The following is a 26,384-nucleotide window of genomic DNA, read 5'->3' as shown; positions in this document are numbered from 1 at the left end:
TTACTAGACCGCACCACATTTACAACAATCATTAGATAAGGACCAAGTGATCAAGATTGAGTCTCAACACATCGGCAGAAGATACTCGACCGAGTTGGTCGTATTTCTTGTGTTATGCCAGTTCAGACAATGCACAAAGTAACAATTTCTCTGCACATTGACATATACAGAGAACTTGGAAGACATTCGAGTAGCCCTTGATAGCTCAAGAATTATACTGAATCTATGTCCTCCAGGCTGACCCTATTGAAGAGGATCACCGTGGAAAGCCAGTTCTCAAATGTCTTAGCCAATTCTAATTTTGCTGCTGCGAGCAACTGGGATGTGGATATGTAGTTTCGGACACATTCCATTAACAGAAGACAAGCACATTTAAGTGCAAAACTGTTTCCTCAACTTACCTAGTTACAACTTACATTGCCATAAGAGATGATATCTGTCACTATTGCTAACTTAGATTCCAACTCCAGTCAAATCTCAGAACTACACAACAATATAAGCCTAGAGAAAAGAATGGAAGATGCTCTCATGGTACAAAGGGAAAGAATTTCGTCGTTGCTAATTTTCTGTGAGCTATGGTTCCCCACAAGAGGAAAAGCTATCATACTCATAAAATTATATGAGTTTTTTCTTCCTAAAGAAGCGCTTCAAATACCATACTTGCATAGCTGCAGCCAATATGCAGACGCTAAGGGACAATATACTGAACCATGCCACTTCGGCATTAGTTTTCTCACTCACTTCTCTCATTTCTTCTTCCCTGCATGGTTAAACGATGAGAAATACATTAGTTATAATGTAGTATCCATAATTTTATAAAAACTAAACATTGTTGGATAATATGCGTGTTTGAATTAAATCAAGTTTTAAATGTTCATGGTTATGTGAAGTGGCAGTAAACAGCATGACATTCTCTGTCAAGTATTCCAAATTCATAAGCCACTATTATACCAATCAAAACATGGCATTTTCTGCCAAGTACTCCAAATCCATAAGCCATTGCTATACCATGATAAGTTACTATGGACCCTCTACTTGTTCCTTAAAATTTCACCATCTTTGTTTCCAATTATGTGTAGAATCCTTCCTGGATTTATGGAACTTTTTTCCTTTACATGAAACAAGATTTAGGTAAAAACTGTAAAAACACAACAAGAAGAATGAAGAAAGTAATATCTTATACAGAAGATATTGTTTGACAATATACATAACCTCTTTATGTTAAAGAATAAACCTATCTCACATTGGTTGTGTAAACTAATCAAAGGGGTTTATGATACCTTGGGCTACTGCCTCCATAACCTTAAAGTTTAGGTTGGATGCTCCAATATTTTCACATGGTATCAGTACCAAATTTTAGTGAACCTGTTTTTACAATCTTTTTCTCACTACCTATTCTATCACTCGGAGTTTTCTATCTTTCAACTCATCTCATTGATCCTTTCTGGACTTCTCTCTCTCAATTCAGCCACCAAGCCATTAACTCTGCTCCTGGAATACTCCAGGCCCATTTTTCAGTTACTGCAGTCTTTTCAAAGAAAAAACCAGAAAAGGATGTCTCTTCCACATTGAAAACTTAGAACTATGCATGTGAGGAGTGTGCTAAAAAGATAAACCTGCACAACATTAGTTCTGTAAAGAATTCCAAAGGAATTTATGATTTTTGGGGCTACTTTACCCATAGCCTTAAATTTTTTTGTTTAGATGTTCAAACTCTTCTACACTTTTGGCCACTCAAAATGAAACATGAAGCAAGAGAAGATGGTGGCATTAAAAGGAATAGCAAAAGCATATAATCTGGGGTTAAAAAGAAGCAAACTTCAGCAAATTCAAACCTGGAAATTACCTCTTTTTCAGATTGACTAACTTTTCATGTATGGCTTGCACCCTATCTTGCAATATCATCAGCACAAGTTCAACGTCCTGAAAGGGAAAGGAAGAGTAAAAGAATACAAAATTAAAAATAAAAGAAAGAACAGAGTGCTCTCCTCTTCCGTGCAACTGAATCCCAATCCAGACTGGCACCAGGAGTAAAGTGATATAATCATAAACTTACTTTGATCTTTTCTTTCCGTGCAATTGAATCCCAATCCTTGGCAGCAATACCAGTTTTCCAGTCAATACCAATTGTTACACCTTTACTACCTGGGGCATGGCTATTCATCCGAAAGCACGCCATGTAGTTTCCAGCCTCGGTGGTTGTAAAAGCAAATTGACCATACGTGACGTTTTCTTCATGATGGAGATTGTTTCCAAATGGTGATGTAACCTGAAAATAATGTTCAGATAATGTTTATGTAACTCATGAATAGAAAAGGTGTAAAATCAGAAGTTATTTTCTCATCTGAATTCACGATCAATAAAATCAACAAGCTTAAGAGTAATTCATGCAATGCAATTTGATTTAAAATGCTCCAATTGTGTTTACAACACCTACACGTTGTCTAAAAACTTGATCTTTGCAGATACGTTTGCCCCATATTTGCACCATGAATTGATATCATAATCAATTATTCTCTCGCATAAAGGAAGACTAGAACTAGTCCCGTAATTTCAACCCTTGCATTCTTGAATTGAACTCTCCAGTTTCCCCCTTCGCTAAGTTAATTTTTTTTTATGTACACATGTCCTATAAGGAGAAAAGTACTACTCCTAATAGGATTATTCTATCGGGATATGAAACATGGTATATGTATGGGTCAAAATCAAATCAGAGAAATTCGACATGCGGAGACAATTGTCATGAGTAACCTGCGAATCGAATTGAGCTGTCTGGCCGAGGTCGAGCAGTGATCAATAAGGCCGAGGTCGAGCAGTGATCATCAACAAGGCCGAGATCGAGCAATACAGATAGAAGTAACGGCTAGTTTTGCTTTGGAATCTTCAAAGGGAATATTCTACTAAATATTCCCTGTAATTATACTTTTTTAGGGTTTTATAGGGATATCTTTATAAATAGGAAGAATGAGGAAAGAAAAGAGGGGGGACTTCTCTAAAAAAAGCAGACCCTCTATCTCTCGACAAAATAAAAACACATCTCTCTAAACATATTAAATGATCTATTATCCCACACTCCCCATTAGATCCGAAAAGGGTCCTAAGATTCTTGTATTTGTATATCATTCATCTTTATCAAATGAAAGAGGATCCGCCTCACTTAACTTTGGGTGAATCTTCTCCTTTATTTACATTTTATTGCCATTTAATGTTATTTACTGCATGGTCTTTCGGCCATAACTACTGCCAACATTTGTACTCAACTATATTTTTTTATTCAAGTTATCCATCTCAAATCTAGAATTAATTATCTTTAACTACGATTTACCCTCTATCTTCTTATTTAATTAGTTTAACAAAAAGGCCTAATACTTTTTGGTCAAACAGGATAATCCGTGAGGGAAACCCCAGTGATATCTAATGACAGTGTGGTCTCAGTTATGTGTGGCGGAAATTGGTTTAACATCAAATTCTGAAAACTTATTACTACTCTCTAAAAGACTAAACACCAGATAAGGGAGGGGGTTATTACTGTGACTGAAGCTGCTTTTATACAATCTATTACCTTACTGAAGGAAGAAAATCCTTCACTAACTCTTCCCTCATAAATGTCATTTCCTAAAAAGTCCTAACCAGAGTAGTAGGATTTTTTTCCTTTGTTGAATTAGTTTCAATTATATGCTCTGAACCCACTCCTATGATTTGCGATACTTTATAGAAGAATGCAAAATTTCTTCTGCTAAATTACTGGATTTAGTACTCCTTATGACTGTAAATTCAATAGCTTCAACATGTTAACCAATATCTGTAATTCATAAAAAATACAGTAGATACTGAATCAAGGTTTGCAAAACCAGATATGCGTTTGATTACCTTAACGGAAATAGTGGGAAGAATATTAGCTTGGGCATGCTCCTCGTCACCGATGACAGCGTAATCAGCCAAAACAACGACGTTATTATGGATTTCCTCATACACACACTTAATCCCTGTAGCCGGCATTTCTAGCCATATCGCTTTCGCCGTCGTCATCACCATAGCCGCCACCAGAAGTACTTTTAATACCTCCGCCAACTTCATCCTTCCCACTTTTTCACTCCCCTTATTTCTGTGTAATCACATACAAAAAAAAAAACCTCTCGGACTACAGGATAATCGTGTATATTTAAGTAAGCCGGATTTGCAGAATCTTCACGTTTGGTAAGAACAGTATTCTGAGTAGTTTGAATTTAGGTGAGACATGCATTCTTTATGCAAGGAGACTGTGGTTTGTGTACGCGCTTCGTGATTGGTTTTGGAGGAAAGATGTTTCAGCACGCTCGTTTACGCGGGTGGATATTGAAGGGTGCGTTGCCGAGGGAGATTGAGCTTGGCGCCACGCTGTTTTTTTTCTTTTTTTCGATTTAAAGAATGACCAATTCAAATCGGATTTGTAAGGGTAGAACTCTAAGTTAGGACGTAAAAGGCGAAATTTTTACCCAAATCCTCCTTTATGTTTAAGGATTGGTTTAACTTTGTCTTCTAAATATAAAAAATTGAGCAAAAGATATGTTGGAAGTCTACCATTTTCATGCATTTTTAGCCACTAAATTAGGTGGAATTTGGCAAGTTAACATAATCTGTAGATGACCAACACAAAAGTAAAGGGGTTTCTCTTTTGTGTTGGTTACTTGCAAATTCTATTAACTTATCAGATTCCCCTTGGTTTCCTCAATTGAAGAATAAAATTTTCACATGGTTCACTTGTATTACATATACAAATTAAGATATTCTAGCGTGATAGTTAGCTCAATCCCAAGCAAATCAAGTAGTTACTTTAGGCCGCAATAAAATTGAGGCCTTATTAGTAATGTTATATGTAGTAAAATCAAATTTTTACAATTTATTATTATTATTAACAGACTAAGCAATTTAATTTCATATTAATTGGGAGAAATTCAAGTATGTGAGTTATGCAAATAGGCAAAATTTGCAACATTCAATTATTCAATCTTTGAACGCTATAAAAAGCAAGTTCTCTTTTACCCCTTTCATCATAATCATATGTCCATCATGCCAAACAACAAGGATATTGAATAGGTTAAATTGTGTACTCTTTTTTATCCTTCCTTAATTTTATCACAAACTCTTACTTCAAATAAAAATATAAATTAACTTTATAAAATATATTTAAGATCTCTAACTAAAGTTTTGCTTTGAGCCACTAATTTATTGAATCGTCAAGTTCAAATATCAAAATTGAACCAATTGTTAAACTTAAAAAGACTATGGGTGTGTTCGGTATGAAGGAAATATTTTTCGGAAAATATTTTCTAATTTTCTCATGTTTGGTTGGCTTAAATGTTTTGGAAAACATTTTCCTTATGAACTCATTTTCCTCCAATTGGAGGAAAATATTTTCCTTATCAAGAGAAGGGAAAACATTTTCCAAAACTCCTTCTCAACCTTCCATACCCTCACCAAACCCACCCACCCCCTCTCTCCAAAAAAGGTTTTTTTTTTTCTAAATTTCAGTTTTTCCGTTACCACCCACCCTACTACCCCTCCACCCCACACACCCCCACCCCCACTCCCTCCCGCAAAAAATATTTTTTTATTGCAATTTCAAATTTCTATCTTTTCGTTTTCTGCATCCCCCAAAACTGCTTCCCCCCGTCCCTGCACCTCCCCCCGAAAAAAAATATTTTTTAATATATTTTTTAGTTTTAGTTTTTTTATTTAGCGGTTTAAAGGTTCAAGATTTTACAAGTTCCAAAGTTCTGAGTTCGGAGGTTTATGTGTTTGGAAGTTTACGGGTTTAGAAATTATAAAGTTTACGGGTTAGAAATTTCGCGGTTTTGAAAGTTTAACGGTTCGAAGTTTATGAAAAATGTGGGTTCGGATGGTGTTTGAAAGTTTATGGCTTCATGTTTATTATATCTAAATTATTTATGAATACTTTTGAAAAGTCATTTTCCTTAATTTGCGTACCAAACACCGGAAAGTGAATAAAATTACTACTTGTTTTTCAAGAAAATATTTTCTTGAAAAATATTTTCCACGGAAAACATTTTTCGTCGTACCAAACACACCCTATACGGGTCATATTTTGCAAGAAATTCCATTAAGATATACTAACCCCGTCTATCCGTCATTTGAGGACCAAAAGTACACCAAAACTATAAACTTAGAGAATATTTTTTGCTCGGTGTTATACTTACAGGACCAGGTTAGAGCAAAACTGGAACTTCAGGAACTATTTGGGTCAAAATGAATAAGAAACAGCAATCCAAAGACAAAGGAAGTCTTCTCAGCCGCGGTCCGCCTCCTTCCATCTCTTTCTGCGGCGAAATCCAGTTGTAAGTTCCACCTTCTTTTGCCACGCACTCCCCCTCCCTATCTCTACATTCCCGACGATAACTCTAACCCTTGTTCTAATTATTTTGTTATGGTAAACTACCAAATGTGAATCGAAGGAAATGCTTTGCCAAAATTCAGCTCCGATTTGTATTCGTATTTTATGAGAATATGCGTTTTTTTATTTGCTTCCATGTAATAATAGCTCCGAAGTTGTGTACTACTCTGCCTCTGAGTTTTGCTGTTTGTTTCCTAGAAACTTATACTGTACAGATATTTTCATCTTTGGTGAGAGTAAACACTCTTGTTTGCGACAAAATTGAGAGGTGTACAAATCTAATTTTGAAAAATCTAAAACATTGTATTTTACCAGAGAAAAGGATAAAGAGAATAAGACTATAAAAAATTAAGTATTATCACTATGAGTTGTCAGCACCTGGCTAAGAAGCATTTATACCGCCGATCTCAATATCCCCAAAGTTGCATTTTCTCGCTGTGTGGCTACATGAAGAATGAATTCCGATGCATCCGCAGCTAATGAAGCTGATGCCATTGATTCTGCTGTAATGTTAGCGAAAGGCGTTCAAAGAATCTCTGACTTAAAGGGAATCCCGGGTGTCCTTAAGGTTATTGGAAACTGATGTATCCAATAATTCTTGTGTTATTTGCAGAGAGTGGACCTGCACAGAAGATTTCTACAAAAGACAAAATGGGTTGCACAAAGGAGCAATTGCTTACCCGTTTACAGGTTCCTTCTACATCCACAGATCTCTCGGTTGCTTTGATATATGTATTGGAAAACTCTTAATTCCAGACCAAGAGGGTCTCATTCAAAATAATGTTAAAGTTGCTGCAAATCAATAGCTTATCTTGTCTTGTTTATCAGTGAAATTGAATATGTTTCTATCATTCATAACATCTTTGAGGATGAGATGTCATGCTAGCAAGAATATTACTGTAATTAATCAATATTCTGGGTTCTTTCAGGAACTTCAAATTGATTTCACCAAACAAGAACACCCTGTGGTTTTGACAGTTGAAGCACAGGTAAGTAAACTTGTCGAATCCTGTATAATTGGTCTTCCATTTATGATGACGTTTTTTACGTTCTCATTTTCATCAGGCAAAACATGTTGGGCATCTGAAGGGTGCATTGAGTAAAAACTTATTCTTGAAGGTATGACAGACTTCTTGTGGTAATATTTGTATGTTAGCTTGTTTTACCTTTCTTCAGTAGAAGTTAGTAAGTCCAACTTAAATCCATTCAAGCTCATGTACTTAATATAATGGGCACACCTTACTTCTGATGCAGGATAAGAAACATAGGTTCTACGTTGTTTCTGCAATGGCGAAAACCAATGTAGATTTGAAAGGTATTCATTCTTTAGTTTCCATTACTTTGGGATAAAGGCATAAAATTGATCGTGTATAGAGTGGTGTATGGGAAGAAAATATCTATGATCACATTTTACATACCAGTAGAGACTGCTGTTGTACTACATGCCTTGTCTCCCTTTTTTGTAAATGTGAAGTATTTTGATTTTAATGGATACTATGCATTCTGTTGAAACTGAGCAGTTTTGTCTCAGAGGCTTGGTTTGGGAAAAGGAGGGTTAAGAATGGCTCCTGAAGAAGCACTTGCGGAAGTACTTCAGGTTTGTCAATTTATAATGTGTTATCCTTTCCTTTTCTTTTCCATATTGTGTTGATTAAGATGATGGTATCCCTACTTTGCTGTTTCTTCCCCCTCCCTGTGTTTTGCTGTTAGTTGTTAAGCCCTAAAGAGCCTTTTGTACAACTGTAACATGCCATCAGAAACAAAGCACTATTAGTCTATATTAGGTTACTTTCTGAAGATGGAATATTTTGTCATTTTAAAGGAGTCGAACTGGAACAGAAAAAAAGAGAAAATAGTACAAATAAATTTTGAAGAAGGGAGGATAAAACTTTTCTATCTTTAAACCTTTCATATTATAATCTAGACTTAGACTAACATGACACCTTTATTATTCATTGTGATACCAAGTCCCTATGACATAGGTGGTGTAATTGAACATGGCATGCTAGATCTGTGATTTTCCAAAAATCCTCCTCGCCAAGTGCTTGAAGGTGTGCAAAGTGAAATGAGCTGATTATCCTTTTAGGGATTTCTATTTTTTCTGTTGGAAATAGTATTGCTCTTTCAAAAGAGAAGTTGACCATGAGCTATCTCATGATAACTTGTTGGCCGGTCAATGAAAAGATCAGCTGGCTAGTAATAAGCTCAACTCCTCTTTCGACAGAGCTTGAATTTCTCTGGCTTAACCTTTATATTTAACACATATTTCTTATAAATGTAATTTCCTACTTGAAATTTTCTTGTGGTCGTTCTTGAAACCATTGATGATAAGAACCTCCTTCACAAGAGATAGTTCCTTGCTTTTTGATAGCTAGTTTGATGCTGAGATATGTTGAGGAAATTTTTAAATCTGGTGATGCTCTTCTACATCAAATTTATAGATCTCTTTTTTTTAATGAGTGACTTATAGAATGTTGGCTTGACTAAAATGTATGCTGTAGAGAGATCCGAATCATCTTTCTTACATCTTTTGTTGATGACTTTAATTTGCTGGCAACTCCTCTAATATTTTCTTCTTCATTGCTATGTAAGGTGCCGCTAGGTTGTGTCACTCCTTTTGCACTTGTAAATGATTCAGCAAGGTACTCATTTCACTCTTTTATTAAGCTATAGTGAAATTTCTGATGTTTTCATTGATCCTATGTGTCAATGATTCTTAAGGTGATAACCTGCTATTCCTTTTCCAAGGCATGTTTCCTTGTTGTTAGATCAGGGATTTAAAAGTCAGGAATGCTGCTTCTTCCACCCACTCTCTAATGATACTACAATTGGTAAGACAGTCCGATTTGTGTAGATTTTACTTTCATTGTCCTCATATATTCTTCCATGACTTCTTAGCTAAACAATAATTTATTCCCTCTTTCCCTAATGGTAGAGCAGATCTTTGACATTTAGTAAAGGCTTAATACATACTCCCCCCCTACCCCCCCCCCCCCCAAATTTCACCTTGATCCACTTTTAAACTTTAAAGTGCATGACACGGACCTATGTCAGCGCAGTAGGTGTCATTACACTTTAAAAAAATCTGAAAAAAGTACTTCTTCACTCATCTTAAGTTTCGTTAGTTACTATTTAATCCCAAAATTGTTTTCGTCTTGCAAAAATACCTTCACCTTAAGAACACCATTACCGATTATTAAAATAAATAGAAACTAGGAAATGGAATCAGCAAGTGCCGCGGTGATTGCTACTTGGGAACTTATAACAACTATTCAAAAAATGAGGTTTGAAGAGTTTAATCAGATGAAACTTGTGTGTGATAGTCAAGTCGTACTTCACATTGCATCAAATCCAGTTTTTCATGAGAGGACCAAGCGGAAAGATAATCTCAGGCGATAATTTCATAAAAATTGTAAAAGATGGCCAATTTACACACACACACACCAAGTCTCTGGTTGGTCCCCAAGTTAGTTATGTATTTAACAAGCTCGGCACATAACTTTGTATGCACCAGCTTAAGAGGGATGTTAGATTGTGTAGAAGTGTATATAGATGTCCACATGTACTAATATACATTAAAAAGTTTGAATACAGACAGCGCAGGCTAAGACATTTGTCTTGATGCATTTTCTCAAGCTTTTCTCCGGTTTATCTTATTTCACACATAATTTTTGAACTTTAGTGGGGGTGATTTTCTAAGTTGTCACTATATGTTATTTTGTCTAGTCTGGCTAATAAATTATGCTCAGAAGTCACAAGTGGGTATTAAATCTTAGAACTTTTATAGTATTGCACTTTAATCTCAAATATCGAAGGGTAGCTTTTACCTTTGATCACCAAGTGCATTTTATTGTTAAATTTTTTAACCAACAGTTGATGTATATTGCCCTTTAATACTCTCCACGTCCTAGTTCATTTTGTGCAAGGTAGTGTATCCTTCAATTTTCTTTTCACATTTACTTGGAGAATGATACCTTTCCATGTTGCTGCATAAGTGTTGATGAAAATCAACCGGAGATTAGGAAATTAGTGCATGTGGTAACCATTCTCAAAAAAAAAAAAAAAAAGTGCAAGTGGTATTTAATGAGAGACATAGATTTGAGTTTTTCCAGAACTACAATATTGGGGATTACCAGTTCAAGCTTAATACAGAATTCTGCATTTATATTCTTGAGTGTCTGGTTGTGATTATGTGGCTGAGATACTTCTTGCAGCTCTTAATGCTCGTGATCTCGACAAATTCCTGAGTTCCATAGGAAAGCAACCGTTCTATGTTGACCTGGAGGTGATCTCATATCTAGTTGCTTGGCTGAATTCATATGCTTGATCAATGAATTGTCTGAAAATTGATTATGCTCCTGTTTCTTACATAACCTTTTTTGTCTCACTTCTAAGGCTAATCCTCCAGTAGGAAAGGATCAACCTCCTGATCTAGCCTCTCTTGTTCCGTCTGATACAATTGTCCTACCAGGACAACCAGACAAAACAACTCCTGTGCAAGTTTCTGACACGAATCATGCCCCTGTCAGTAACAAGTCAACTGGAGTGTCAGGTACACTTTTGGCAATGTTAATACTTTACTGATTATGCTGTTGCATTCAACATGAGTTGTGCATATTATAATACGTTGAAGGTCAGCAAACTATTTGTCCTTTGTGTACCCTACCTTGTGGGAATCCAATCTCCACAAATTAGATTCACCGGAGTTTCCACATCCATCTGTGTATGTTACCAAAGATGTAAGGTACAATAATCAAAATGCTTGTGCTGTAATGAATACATAATGACACTGCAAATAAGCACTCTAAGATTCCATTACGTACAAACATGATACTATTTGATTGTCAATATTAGTGAAGCAAGTTGACATAAGAAATGTGTGGTAACTGACATTGTTCCCGTTATATATAATGCTAATCCAATATTTTGATCTTTTAATTTAACCAAAACTACTACTATCCATTTCTTTATTCTTCTTTGCATCTTCTTGATGCCTTTAATGACATTTCAGCTACCTTGTAAAAAAAACTATCCATTTCTTTATTCTTTTTCATTACTTCTTTTTGAGCATAACTGTTGGTCAGTCATTGACTGCAAACATTATTAAAACATTACAACAACAACAACATACCCAGTATTATCCCACATCGTGGGGTCTGGGAAGGGTAGTGTGTACGCAGACCTTACCCTTACATTGGGAGGATAGAGAGGCTGTTTCCAATAGTCCCTCGGCTCAAGAAAGTATAAGCACCACATTAATGAAAATATAGACAAGAAGGGACAGTACCAAAAGCCATATAAAAGCAGAATAAAAACAACAAGATAGTAAGGTAATCAATAATGAAAGAAAACAACGGTTAGTCATAAAAACCTACTACCCACAGAAAGCGAGATTGCGTGCCAATACTACTGTTATGAACACTCTAGACTACCTACTCTACTACCCTAATTCTTGACCTCCATACCTTCCTATCAAGGGTCATGTCCTCGGTAAGCTGAAGTTGCGTCATGTCTTGCCTAATCACCTTTCCCCACCTCTTCTTTGGCCTACCTCTACCTCTCCGTAGGCCCTCCATTGTCAACCTCTCACACCTCTTCACCGGGGCGTCTGTGCTCCTGTTCCTCACATGACCAAAGCACCTAAGCTGCGCTTCCCGCATCTTATCCTCAATAGGTGCCACACCCACCTTGTCGCGAATAACCTCATTTCTGATCCTATCTAACTTGGTGTGCCCGCACATCCATCTCAACATCCTCATCTCTGCTACCTTCACCTTCTGGACATGAGCGATTTTGTCTGGCCAATGCTCTGCCCCATACAACATCGTTGGTCTGACCACCACTCTGTAGAACTTACCCTTGAGTTTTGGTGGCACCTTCTTATCACACAAAACATCGTAAGCGAGTCTCCATTTCATCCATCCCGCCCCAATACGATGTGTGACATCTTCATCAATCTCCCCATCCCCTGAATAATAGACCCAAGGTACTTAAAACTCCCTCTCCTAGGGATGACCTGCGAGTCCAGCCTCACCTCCCCTTCCGCCCCTTGAGTCTCGCCACTGAACTTACACCCCAAGTATTCTGTCTTGGTCCTGCTCAACTTGAAACCTTTAGATTCCAGGGTCTGCCTCCATACCTCTAATTATGCGTTCACACCGTCTCACGTCTCGTCAATTAATACAATATCATCTGCAAATAGCATGCACCACGGCACCTCCCCTTGGATGTGGCGCGTCAGCACGTCCATCACCAGAGCAAACAAAAAAGGGCTGAGTGTCGACCCCTGATGCAGCCCCATCATAACCGGAAAATGGTCTGAGTCCCCACCCACCGTCCTCAGTCGGGTCTTTACTCCATCATACATGTCCTTAATCAACCTAACATAGGCAACAAGTACACCTCTAGCCTCCAAACATCTCCACAAAACCTCCCTCGGAACTTTATCGTACGCCCTTTCTAAGTCGATGAACACCATATGCAAGTCCTTCCTCTCCCTATACTGCTCCATCAATCTCTTAACAAGGGGGATGGTTTCTGTAGTCGAACACCCGGGCATAAACCCAAACTGGTTCTCGGAAATAGACACCCTGCTCCTCACCCTTAGCTCTACCACTCGCTCCCAGACTTTCATAGTATGGCTAAGCAGCTTGATACCTCGATAGTTATTGCTATTTTAGATATCACCCTTGTTCTTGTATACAGGAACCATCGTGCTCCACCTCCACTCTTCGAACATCTTCTTCGTTCTAAAAATGACATTAAATAACCTAGTGAGCCACTCCAAGCCTGCCTTGCCCGCACTCTTCCAAAACTCCACCGGGATTTCATCCGGCCCGGTCGCTTTGCCCCTGCTCATCTTACGCATAGCCCCCTCAACTTCATTATTAAAACATCGTATAAGAAATAATTCCTTTAATTACCAAAAACTTTTTATTAAGCTTTAAAGAAAGAAAACTTAATTTCTTTCAAAATGACTTGTATCCACGGAGTTTGGAATCGTACGTCACTGGGGATTTCTCCATTAAATTTTTTCTTGGGAGGTGGGAACAAATTATAATACGGAAAAGGTCCATTTATACCAGTAAACTATACGAAATTGTACACATTTGCCCGTCGTTAAAAGGTGGACTCAATCCTGCCCTTGCCGTGTATAAGGTGGGTCACATATGCCTTTTTTTTTTTAACAAACCTCGCTAATAAAATATTTAACACCAGATTTTGACACGTGTCACAATCTGGTGCATTCCATCTATACCCTGATTTAAATAATAAACCAACCCCATCATCCTTATTTTATTAAACCGACCCGACCCGGTATTCTATTTTAATAAACCCCAATCTTATTTTATTACCCCACTTTCTCACCTCGCTTTCTTCCCCCAATTTCTCCTCTCACCATAGCTGCTCCATTACGGTTTTTTTCCCAACATCAGAAAACTCGTGGCTTAATTCCCTGTACTTCTGATTGCTCAATGCTTTTAAAGGTGAAGTGTAAATAACCCTTTGCTTATCCCTAAATGCCATTGCGATTACGTATTCAGCGACTGCTGTTTTTCCAGGGGAGGTATGTGCCGATACAAGAACTGATTCTTTACGTTCCAAGCACGCAACAGATACTACCTGAAATGGGTCGAGCTTGAAGGGGTAGGTTTTTGCCATTTCGCCGTTATACGAAGGGTTTGAGAGGGTTCCATGGATTGTTTCGTCGTTGGTTGAAGTCTAGTTAGTTGGAACTGCTACCTCGTAGAAGCAGGTTCGTGCTAAAGTGACCCTCTTTGAGGAGGATGAATTTAGCTTCTGAGTCCATATCGGAGTTCTCCTCCTCCGGTTGCTTCCTTTCCCCTGCAGTCGGAGAAGAAGACTCCATCTCAGCTTGTTTTAGGGTTTTGGCTTAAACCCTATAAAATCAAAAAATTCTGGCAGTCTGCACTAAAGAAAATGGTGAGAGAAGAAATTGGGAGAAGTAAGTGAGGTGAGAGAGTGGGATAATAAAATAAGATTGGGGTTTATTAAAATAGAATACCAGGTCACGTCAGTGTAATAAAGTAAGGGTGATGGGCCGGGTTGGTTTATTATTTAAATCAGGGCATAGATGGAATGTACCAGATTGTGACGCGTGTCAAAATCTGGTGCTAAATATTTTACTAGTGAGGTCTGTTGAAAAAAAAGGCATATATGGATTGAGTCCACCTTTTAACGACGGGCAAATGTGTACAATTTCGTATAGTTTACTGGCATAAATGGACCTTTTCCGATTATAATAAGATCAGACAAAAAATCCGATCCCTAATTTTTCAGAATAATTTACTGAATCTACAGCCTAATTTATTGGAGAACGATTAGTAACATTAGGCTGGTATTCTCAGCTGTTAGTGGATGTCAGATTTGAAATTTGGAGCTTTTCAGTTCAAGGTTAATTTCAAAATGTGGCCCTTAATTCTACTTTCCCAGCTGATAAGAGCATTCAGGAGCTTTTCAGTTCAAGGTTAATTTCAAAATGTGGCCCTTAATTCTACTTTCCCAGCTGATAAGAGCATTCAGGTATCCATTTAACAGTCTCCTTCCATAGGAGTTCAATTTCTTTCCTTTTTTACATGACAGTGGTCGGTTCTTGATAGTGTCTTCGGTTGTATACCGAAAAATTTCTGAGAAACTAAAGGATCATTTGAAGTGGGGCTTAGTATAACTTCAACCATGAATTGGTGCCAATCCATACAATTATTTTTATTATACCTTCAACTTATCTTTTTGGATTTCTTTTTGGAATTTGATATGGTTGTGAAGACATGAAGGAAACTGACCTCAATAATTCCTTTTGCTCAAATAGCTAAAGCTGTTAAGCCATCAACTGATATGTGGAAGGAGAAACTATCAAATGGAGTTAGCTCACCGAACTCCTTTGCTGATCCTGAAAAATTTGTTGAAGACTTTCTAGAGAAGACATCATCTCTAGTTCTTTCAGAGGTAAGGAAATGATGCACTTTTATCTCATAAGTACATATTTATTGTGATGATATGGGAAATGTAACATCCAGTTAAAACTTATCTCATTTAAAAAAAATCCAGATAACAGAGGAGAATGTAAAGCAACACGGCGAGAAACTTGGTGAAGCCATATCAAATAAAATTAGGAATAAGCTTGCAACAGAGTTCAAGAGCATGGCTGTGAGTACCTATTTCCTCTTCCTGAATCACTTTGATGAAATCTTCTTGTATGATTTTACATTCATGCAGTTGTCAAAAATCTTTATACTTGAGCATCAACAAAGCAAATATATCTCACATGAAATGGTAGGCAAGTCTATCCCAACTTAGACAGAATTTATTTCACTTCTGACAGATATATTAGTCAAACAAAAATCATAATATTAATGGAAGTAGTCAGTATGGTTTTAGTTTTTGGACAGTTTCCAAACTGGGATTTTGAGCTTTACTTTCTGAAGCCAAAACTATCAGAATAATTGTTGGCTGGTTTTTTGAAGAAAAAAAAGGTTCCAGCTCGCCACTATTTTCTGGGAGAAGTAAAAAGAGAAAGTTAAGTTCCTCTAAGTAGGTTGAGTATGGTATTTTCTTTTCACCATAGCTTTGTTTGTGCAGACGATGTTCAAGAACACTGCGTATTCTGAAGGTTTTCAAGCCGGCATTCGCCATCAAGCAAAACGTCCATAAAACACACTTTTGCCCTTCATTTTAACGTGTCCTATGAAAAGCGATACAATTATCCCATTCAAGTGAGCGCGGTTTTGTCAAAGAGCAATTTGCTCCTTGTATTAAATACTCAAAACCATTCTTCCTGTTGTCAGTAGAGGAATAACATATGAGATTTTATAGAGAAATTCATGTTTCTTTCAAGTATTTTTACTTGTGGTGGGAGTTTTTCGCCCCTTTGATATCTCTCATATTTTTACTTTCTTTTAATTCAACTAATATAGCAACATAATATGCCCCCACAGATCAAAAAATAAAGAGCCCACAGACGAAGTTATAGATACTCAATACATCATTTTCTGGTTGGTTTCTATATTGAGAATGAAAAAAATAATATATCATACCATGTGTCTTCCATAAAGATTGAACACATTTTTTATTTACTCATGAACAGGTGTGTCTCACAAATATTAGACACGTTTTAAAGAAAAATTGTACCTTATCAACAATGGATAATCACTCAAAATAAAATCAACATGCACAAGAATACACGTTTAGTGCATGACTACTCTGTCCTATGCATTTGATAATGATATATCATAATTAGTATTTCCATGTCTTTCTTGGAGCTAGGGTCTGTTTAATTAACTGGCTAAAAAAATAGTAACATGGATGGGTTATGGACGATTATAATTTAAGCAATCTATTTTCAAGGATTAATCATGTTATGGAAACCACCAAAACAATTGTCAAGGATTAGTCAAATCATGGAGATATATAGAGTAACACTAAATATGCAAACGATAACACTTGCAATAAATTGTTATAACGTTCCCTTGATAACAATCACTAATAAAAGTGATGATATTTATGTTGTAAATATCTTTTTTTTTTTTTTTACTACTATAATTAACAAAGGGACAGAGAAATCCAATTGAAAGCTGCAGCCATAAAAGATTACTAGATTGTACTCTTAAATTATAAGGACAATTTGAATTGTAACCCTTAGCAAGTTGTTCCGCGAGAACATCGCATGTCTTATTTAACTAGGCACAAGTATTGATATAAAGATTAATGTTTATCTTAAATAGGTATAATTATTAAATTAATGTAAAGACAAATTGACCCGTAAACAGTAAATGAGCACAACTTTTGCTTAATCAATGAAAGTCATGAATTCCATATTAAATAAAAATTAACAAGTTTTCATGCATTTGGCTTCATTCTTTTTGGTCGGATCACATTGTATTACTGCATTATTTAGCAATCTTACCAGTTTTTGGTTTTATTAAGTTGTTCTTGCATAAGAAGTAGGCAACTTTCCAATTACGGAACTGTACGAATGGGTGGTTCGTCAACTGGAAAAGTTTCTTTTCCTTTTTTTTTTTTTTTTTATAGCTTTATGCATTCACTGTCTGAAATCTATTGGTCCGACTAATTTGAATTTACGCTGCACATAGTTAGCACTCTCTCTACTAAAATTTTCTCGTTTTTCAAAATTCGAACCCGAGATATTTCTTTAAGAGTTAAGCGATCGCATCCATCTCATCACATTTGATATTTGGTGCGATGCATGAGGAAAAAGGGGTATTGGATTGAAAAATCTAGAAAAGTAGGGGCAAAAAAAGGAAGGTGAAGGGAGCTTATGGTTTGTTTAAGTAAAAGGAAAATGTATACAACATAGAGAAGAATAGTAAAAGTTAGAAAAGAACAACAAAGTTGTTAACACTTTAGTCTTTAAAAAAATAGGAGAAACAGAGATTGTGGATCGAGCATGCATGAAAAGTTAAAAAAAAATTCAGTAAAGAACCCCACCATCCTACCGCCCTAACATGTGCTTCCTCAAGAATAATTCCAACTTCGTTTACTTATTATAACTTAGAGCCCGTTTGGTAAGTTAGGGTTGCCCATACCCAACTACTTGTTTTTGGCTTCTTTTAACCAGTTTTTAATTTATTTATTTTGACTTTAGCAAACACTGTAAAAGGATTTAAAAAAGAGAGCGTAAAAGCTGATTTGTCCGACTTAAAAGCCAATCCAAACACTCTCTTAGACTCAAGTCGATGCCATTTCTCTCCTACATACTACTAGAATAGATTGTCCATCAGGATTTTAGTAGTGTAGTTGGTTCACTATCTAAACTTTGACCTTATTGATCAGGATTCGATTTTCTATCTTGTAATTCTCTTTCCTTACATCTAAATATATGATAAAATAAAATTTAAAAAATAAGATTGTCCATCCTTAATTAAGGGGTTTTCACAAAACAAACAGTAAGTGATTCGATCTTGATCTGAATATTAGTCAGATTGTGTTTTTATTACTGAAATGAACGATTAAATATAACGTATAATATCAATTGGTATCTCCAATTGAAATTGCAACGTCGTATAAAGAAGGGAGAAATTTAAAAATAGCCTGATTTACAAGTGGTCATTCAAAATCAGCCACAGTTTTAAAAGTAATCGAAGTTTAGCCACTTTTCATGTAAAGATAAATCTGAACGAAAACACTGTTCAAAATCCGGAAAATACTCCAGTATATAATATACTGGACTTCCAACATAATATACTGGAGTTCCAGTATAATATACCAGTCCAGCATAAGATGCTGGAAGTTCATACACAGGTGCTCCAATCTCCAGTATATAATGCTGGAACTTTTCACGTGTTAGAGATCCAACATAATATGCTGGAAGTTCATACACATGTGCATCGATCTCCAGTATATTATGCTGGAACTTTCCGTATTGTAGCAAAATAGTGACTATTTTTTCATGACTTTGCAAACACTGACTATTTTTGAATGATCAGTCCAAAAACTAGCTAGCCGGTGCTATTTTTACTATAAAGAAGCAAGAAAATAATTTCATGTACAGATGGGAACCTTTATAAATATTTATTCGTACCTAAAGTTTATATTTAACCAAATAATTTAATGTTAACAGCTAATTATTAATATCAAATATATATTATTCAACCACGATTAACTGAGTTAAGTGGTAAATTTATGCACGAATACTTTATTTATATTCATTAATTTAGTGTAAACATTGATTTTATTCAGATCGGATTTTACCGATCACATTTTCTAACATAGGCCATCTCTAGCATGTGTGTAACATGGGCATGGGAATTGATGAGTATGAAATAATCTTGCTACACTTATACATGCATATTATATCCTGCTATATTCTGTCTAGAATTTGTTTATAGTTTGCTATATGATAATACTATACAATTGTTGGGCAAAAAGAAAAAAGAAAAAATACATGAATCATTTAAATTTCGGGTATACATGTGTTAACACATCAGCCTAGTGTGTGTTCTTGTACATTTGTGCGGGGTATTTCTCGCTACACTATTTCCCTCTTATTCTTAATTTTTATTGAAATAAAGTTTTGCAGCATTATTGTGTTAAACTAAGTAATTTTTTGTTTATGTTACAAGATTTGATCTCATTGAAGAATGCCCTTTTTCAACTACCAAATTCTTCTTGCAAATTTATATCATAGTCTGAAAAAGTTACATCATTTTGACAATCTTTTTTTAATAATTTCTTTTGTTATTTAAAGGACGGCTAAGATTTATAAGTGGAACAATTCCAGAATTACTATAAATTCCTTGATTTGATGGCATTCTAGCTAGCGTTTGGTCATAAATTTTCAAATTTGCGTTAAACAATCTTTCAAAATATATTTCACTTTTTTTTGGTTGAGAAAACATGAAACGTGAGTACGTGACTTATACCCATAAGTTCTAAAAACTATAAAAAATACTTGACAATATTCAACAAACAAACTTGCTAATCCTGTATATGCATCAATGACATTCATTATCATTACCGCAAACCAGGTTAAAAATAGCACGGTATAGCCAGTTTTCGGACTGGTCAATCAAAAATAGCCAGCGTTTACCAAGTCAATGAAAAATAGCCACTATTTTGCTGCAATAGAGACCGGTCCAGCATAATATACTGGAGTTCGGTGCACTTGTGTATGAACTCCAGCATATTATGCTGGACCGGTATACTTTGCTGGCTCCAGTATAATATACTGGAGACTGGAGCACCGGTGCTCCAAACTCCAGTATATTATACTGGACCAATATACCTGCTGGAACTCCAGTATATTATGCTGGAGTACTAGTGTACTTATGCTAGAACTCCAGCATAATATGCTGGAGTTCAAGTATACTTATGCTGGAACTCCAGCATAATATACTGGAGTATTTTCCGGGTTTTGAACAGTATTTTCGCTCAGATTTATCTTTATATAAAAAGTGGCTAAATTTCGATTACTTTTGAAATTGGGCTATTTTTGAACGACCAGTTGTAAATCTGGCTATTTTCAAAATTTACCCCAAACCAGGCCATAGTCCTAAACATAGATAAGTTTGGCACAAAATTATCATTTTTATAATGAACTACATAATACACTTACCTAAAATCAAAACCTAATATTTTAATATCAACTGCTATAACACAATTACTAACCACTACAATTCGTCAAACTGCAATACAACAACAACAACAGCAACAACCCAGTATAATCCCACAAGTAGGGTCTGGGGAGGGTAATATGTACGCAGACCTTACCCCTACCCCGAGGGACAGGGAGGCTGTTTCAAGGAGACCCTCGGCTCAAGAAAGCAACAAGAGACGATATATTAGTACTATCAATAGACTCATACTAAAATAACACAAAATAACATAAAATACATACCATATCATAAAATAACAAAATAACATCAATATAAGAAATATAGGAAATACGAAAAAGATGGGAGGTATATTAATATCCAACAGATAAAGCCCTGCATCAGTAGCTGATCAGTAGCATCCTAAGATTAACTCCTAACTGGCTAGTCTCACTCTAGTGCGCTGTAGAAATATCCTCAACTTCCCCCTAACCTACAACTTTAATGCTCGACCTCCACAATTCCCTGTCAAGGGCCATGTCCTCAGTAATCCTAAGTCGCGCCATATTCTGCAATAATATTATAAAATTCATCACTCCCAAAAAAATAATAGTAACTAGCTGGTGGATTAGTTGGGTCATAATAGACGGTGGGCTTATTATAAGATAAAAAAAATGGGTAATTTTTGAAATTGTTAAAAAATCCAACGATAAAATTATAAACCAAAAACGGATCTAGAACTGGTTTTGGGAGTTGGGAATGTTTTCAAAAAATTTCAGAATATGGATAAAATCGATAGACAAACAGCTTTTCCCAATTTTTTTTTTTTTGAAAAAACTTGCCAAAGTCTATGGCCAAACGGAGGTCTAGTCTTCTTGAATCTTGACTTGAGAATAATTATTCAAATCAAAGATACTATTATTATTTTACTAAATAGCAATTACGAGTTCTGAGTGATGATGGTATCGTGAAAAACAAGTGAGGCTTTTATAATTGCAATTCAAAGCACAATAATGAATCTTTCATATTTATTACCCACCAGAGAACATGCATTATGATCTAACACGAGGCTTCCACTCTTTATTATTACTCTTTTGATTATGTAAAGATATTTTATTTTAGCTGATATTGTATGGTTCAATTTTTAGCTTTTGATATGTCCAAATTTCAAACTATACAATTAAAAAAATGTGAAATAAGATGGTCAGGCAAAATAATTATCCCATTAAAGTCAAAAATTTGTAGTTTAATACTAGTGAAATTGCTGCTATGTCGTTCAATTTCTACCTAATTCTTACCTTCTCCAAATCATATCTGAACCTCTGGCGTTATAAAAAGAAAGTCAAAGATATTACTGTTACAATTAAGAAGAAAAGTGTTCTAAGTACATTATTAGGACTGATCACTTATTGATCTTGATTTGATTTGCACATATCAACAATTTTACAAATGGTTCTGTGGGTCTTTGCAGACGCGCTTTTAATTTTATGATCATATTTTTTTATATATATATGGAAGATTTACTCTACACATAAGAAATTTATTTTTTACACACAAAGCATCTTAAAGGGAGACTTTCTTAATTTTAATATTGTAAATGGGCCATTTCCTCAGTTTGAGAAAAGACATGCTCAGGAAAATTTACTCACATTTGACTTCCAAATAACATATAGAATGTGATAAAAGGAAACTGACATTTTCACTTTCTTAAATTTTTGGAAAAGGCTGATCCAATGAAGCAGCTCTAAAGAATGCAGAGTCCCAAGAATCTATTATTGAAAGAACGATACTCCCTCCGGCAAAATAATTGATTTTTTGGATGTTTTCACACAAATTAAGAAATCCACCTTTTAGCATTAATTAACAATGAAATTGACCATATTAACCTTTACTATCTCACATAAACACTCCTAACACATATTCCAACACTATTTACTCCAAGGACAGTGTAGGCAAAAAACAATTAATTCATTCTTGAAATCTGAAAAAATCACTTATTTTGGACCACTGGTGCTCCAGTCTCCCGCAAATTTTACAGGAGTTCCAGCAAGTATAATTGTCAAGTATAATATACTGGAGTTTGGACCACTGGTGCTCCAGTCTCCCGCAAATTTTACAGGAGTTAGCAAAGTATACCAGTCCAGCATAATATGCTGGAGTTCGCACACAAATGCACCAGAACTCCCGTATATTATACTGGACCGGTCCCTGTTGCAGCAAAATAGTGGCTATTTTTCATTGACTTGATAAACGCTGGCTATTTTTCATTGACCAGTGTGAAAACAGGCTATACCATGATATTTTAACAGTTTTCGGACTGATAATTGAAAAATAGTCAGCATTTGCGAAGTCACTGAAAAATAACCACTATTTTGCTGCAACACGGGAAGTTCTAGCATAATATACTGGAGATTGAAGCACTTGTATATGAATTTCCAGCATATACTGGAAGTTCACATATAAAAAATTTGAACTCCAGTATATTATGCTGGAATATTTTTTAAATTTTGAATTGTGTTTTTGCTCAAATATATCTTTACATGAAAAGTGGCCAATTTCGATTACTTTTGAAATTGTAAATATTTTTCAATTATCGCATGTAAATCTAAGCTGGTTTGGAATTTCACCTTTTTTTTAGCAAAAAGCAGTCGAACAAATTTATAGCTTTTCTTAAACAAACCAGAAACAAAAGAAATCAGCGTTTAAATCAAACTAATAAATGCAAGACATATGTCTTTCATATGCGCATTTATCACTTAAACCATTATTCTCACTTTGATTTTAAAGTGCTAAGATTAAATTGTATTATTTGGTGTGAACACAGGATGCGAAGGCGAAATAGTATGTTAACTCTTGCAAGGAAAACGGAAGTGCAAAATTGGAAAAAAATCATCTTCTTTGATGTAATGTAGGTTGAGAGGGTGTATATACAAGTTACAATTGTGGTCAACCAAACGTTAAGGCATTAAACTCAACCTCCAGCGGGCATTTTGCCAGCCAGGGTGGCTTTGGAATATTCATTCATACTTTGCATACTAGTAGTAAATTTACATTTACCAAACTTTAATGCGCCAGTAAAGACTCAGTAGTAATTGTTAGTGTCACAGAATTTTCCATGCATTTGGTTTTGAACTGCTTTAATAGCAGCAACTCTGGCAGCAGTGGCAGCTCTGTTTGCTGCCATCACTGCCTTGTTCACTTGGCCATCCACCCTACGTATGTTAATTGCATTCTCTGCTGCCTTTCTAGCTGCCTGCAACAATAACCAGAGACCACATGAGAAAAAATCAGAAAGATGATAACAAGTCAATGTTTGAGCAGTTGCATAACTAGAGAGACTTAACTGCAAGGAGGAGGAGGGTGAGGGTATTAAATGAGAAGTCAACAACAACTACAAGTCTCAATCACAAAGCAAATTGGAGTCGACTATATGAATCCTCACTGACCGTCTTAGACCAGAACATAAATTTTACCTGAACGGCTCGGAGGACGGCATCAGTAAGTTGGGGCAATGGAGTATTGAGATTCCCAGAGGCCCACTCTCCACACCTCGAGTCACCATTTCTAAATGTGTACATTCCGTAACCTTGCTTACGACCCTCATGCCATGACCCTTCATAGCAATGCCCATTGGCAAAGTGATACACACCAAAACCATGAATCTTGTCTCCAAAATATTCCCCCGCATATCGATCCCCGTTCCTGCGCCAAATTAGTGATACACAGCTCATAGTCAATCCCAAATGAAGAAAGAGATTGCTAAAAAAATTATTTTAGTAGCAGCTGTCCCAGTTGCTTATGACCTACTCCCACTCATTTTAATACTAAAACAATCAAGAACCAGACAGCGACAAGAACTTCACTCTAAATGGAAAGAAATGTTAGAAAAATCCAATTTATATAATTACTCAGGACTTGATTTTGATGCTAATAAATTCACAAAATGCCATCAAACAGTAAAATTGTAAGCATTAATATTGCTACAGAACTCTGTCCTAAATCCATCATTATGCAAGAAGAAACCACAGTCCAAAAAGAAAAGTCAATATAACATCTACAAGAATGCAACCAAGCTTGAGCTACATATCACAAGAATTATCACTGATCCTATCTGTAAATCTCACAATTAAAAAGGAATCTGACAAAATGAACTGTACCTAAGCTATCACAAACAAATAAAGATTCCAGTCATATAACAACTGGAAATTTCCAGATCTGAAGAAAAATACTTCATAACAAACAAAGTCCAAATAAAGAAAGAGTTTAAGCTCTATGCAGTGTAAAAATCAATCTACATAATCAGATCAATTATTAGGTAAATTACATGTAACTATCTTGATAATATGATAAAATGGTAACTAACCTACTATCACAGGTTACAATTAACATTTATATCATTGGTGTATATAATTAAAATCCATAAAGAAATTAGTACATAATGTTTACCTGAAATGGTAACAGCCAAGGCCGTGCTTTACACCGCGTTTAAATTCACCAATGTAACAGCTCCCATCGGAGCAACTCTGAACGCCAATGCCATGACTCTGCCCATTACACCATTCCCCAGCATAAGTATCACCAGTATAGAACTTATACACTCCATAGCCATGCCTCAATCCTTGCCTATACTGCCCTCTATATTTGCTACCTCTAGCCCAGCTCTCTATCCCATACCCATCATACCTTCCATCAATCCACTCCCCTTCATATCTCCCTTTCACAAAAAACGTGTAGACACCACTCCCGTTACACTTCCCCTTATGAAACTCCCCTTCATACATGTCGCCATTGCTGTAAACTTCCACTCCTTCTCTCACTATTTGCTTCTCTTTCCCGTCTAATTTTCGCTCCCCAATGAACCATTGCACTTTACTCTTATTATTACTACTAGATATTAAACCGAGTTTCTTCCCGTACTCATTACACATGATTTTTAAACCGTTATGACATTGATGAATTGAACTCTTATTTTTTCCGGCGAAGAACAGCAAAACGGCAATGAAAATCAGTGCGATGAGGAGATTTTCCGACGTGGACATGCCATCCCTGTTGAAGAAATAGAACAGTGTGTATATAGAGAGCAAGGAAATTGTTATAACAGGAGCTGCCCTGGCCGGACCGGAATATGAAACCGGTCGAACCGGATTTGAGCCGGTTTTATGGGGCTTCTGCTCTTCAATGTCCGGTTCATCATCAGATATGCTGTGGAGGGACGAGGACCGGAGAGTAGGAGACGACCGGAGAAGTGAAGACTTGGTCCTCGTCAGCTTCGACTGGCTTTTCTGCGGCTCCATTGTTAGTGGGTCCCGATGATTATCTGTAATCTCAGCCGTTGGATCTTCACTGTTCCATCCTGTATCTTGATATTCTTCTTATAACAAACTCGAATAACTGCTTCATCTCTCAGCGGCGGTGGGCGCAGGTTAAGCAGTTCCTAGTGCGCAGGTTAAGCAGGTTTTTTGAAGTAGAAAAAAACGAGAAAAAGAGAGCGTCTGTCTCTAGAGAGAGAGAGAGAGTGTGTGTGTGTGTGTATGTGTAATTAGAGAGAGAGAAGAATAGGGAGAGGTGAAAGTGGAGCGGGTTTTATGTGAATTGTGGAGCCACCTTGATTTAATTTCAGCCGTAGATCTATATTCGGACGGATGGATTTAGAGGAAAATATTTCTAGGCGCTCGTGGTTTTCTTTGTGCAAGTTCCCGACTTTGACGGAAAGATTTGGTCGTGGCATTGGCATCTAGTTTTCTCTCTTTATTTTGTACGTGCCACAACCAATGTACTTAAGTATCTTCGCTTTTCTAGTTTTAAGACATTCCTCCTCCCCATCTGTTCTAGTAATGATTATTACACAGTTAGTTTGCAAAAATTTACATATTTATACTTGTGTTATTTTAGTGTTTTCTTAACTAAACTACTTCTAGGAATTT

The 26,384-nt window shown here is 36.1% G+C and overlaps 3 protein-coding genes across 3 annotated transcripts; 1 reads left to right on the top strand and 2 right to left on the bottom strand.

Annotated features, from left to right (window-relative positions):
• On the bottom strand, positions 332 to 4,385 carry LOC109228301 (transmembrane emp24 domain-containing protein p24delta3-like). Its single transcript, XM_019393454.1, has 4 exons — positions 3,871 to 4,385; positions 2,057 to 2,269; positions 1,847 to 1,923; positions 332 to 760 (listed from the first exon to the last, which is right to left on the bottom strand). Exons 1-4 carry the CDS (start codon positions 4,075 to 4,077, stop codon positions 616 to 618), a joined length of 642 nt encoding a protein of 213 aa, XP_019248999.1. The 5' UTR covers positions 4,078 to 4,385; the 3' UTR covers positions 332 to 615.
• Positions 6,230 to 16,257, top strand: LOC109227132 (putative prolyl-tRNA synthetase associated domain-containing protein 1). The gene is made up of 13 exons (XM_019392165.1): positions 6,230 to 6,335; positions 7,005 to 7,081; positions 7,321 to 7,380; positions 7,457 to 7,510; positions 7,646 to 7,706; positions 7,912 to 7,988; positions 8,984 to 9,033; positions 9,140 to 9,222; positions 10,606 to 10,676; positions 10,787 to 10,943; positions 15,222 to 15,358; positions 15,461 to 15,559; positions 15,992 to 16,257. Exons 2-13 carry the CDS (start codon positions 7,043 to 7,045, stop codon positions 16,061 to 16,063), a joined length of 960 nt encoding a protein of 319 aa, XP_019247710.1. The 5' UTR covers positions 6,230 to 6,335; positions 7,005 to 7,042; the 3' UTR covers positions 16,064 to 16,257.
• Positions 23,339 to 26,032, bottom strand: LOC109227131 (junctophilin-3-like). Its single transcript, XM_019392164.1, has 3 exons — positions 24,907 to 26,032; positions 23,934 to 24,162; positions 23,339 to 23,713 (listed from the first exon to the last, which is right to left on the bottom strand). The coding sequence occupies exons 1-3, from the start codon at positions 25,752 to 25,754 to the stop codon at positions 23,543 to 23,545; spliced, it is 1,248 nt and encodes a 415-aa protein (XP_019247709.1). The 5' UTR covers positions 25,755 to 26,032; the 3' UTR covers positions 23,339 to 23,542.

This window comes from Nicotiana attenuata, chromosome 6 (genome assembly GCF_001879085.1).
Source record: "Nicotiana attenuata strain UT chromosome 6, NIATTr2, whole genome shotgun sequence".
Taxonomy (NCBI): domain Eukaryota; kingdom Viridiplantae; phylum Streptophyta; class Magnoliopsida; order Solanales; family Solanaceae; genus Nicotiana; species Nicotiana attenuata.
Note: the sequence above shows the minus strand (reverse complement) of the source record. Positions and strands in the feature narration are given on the sequence as shown.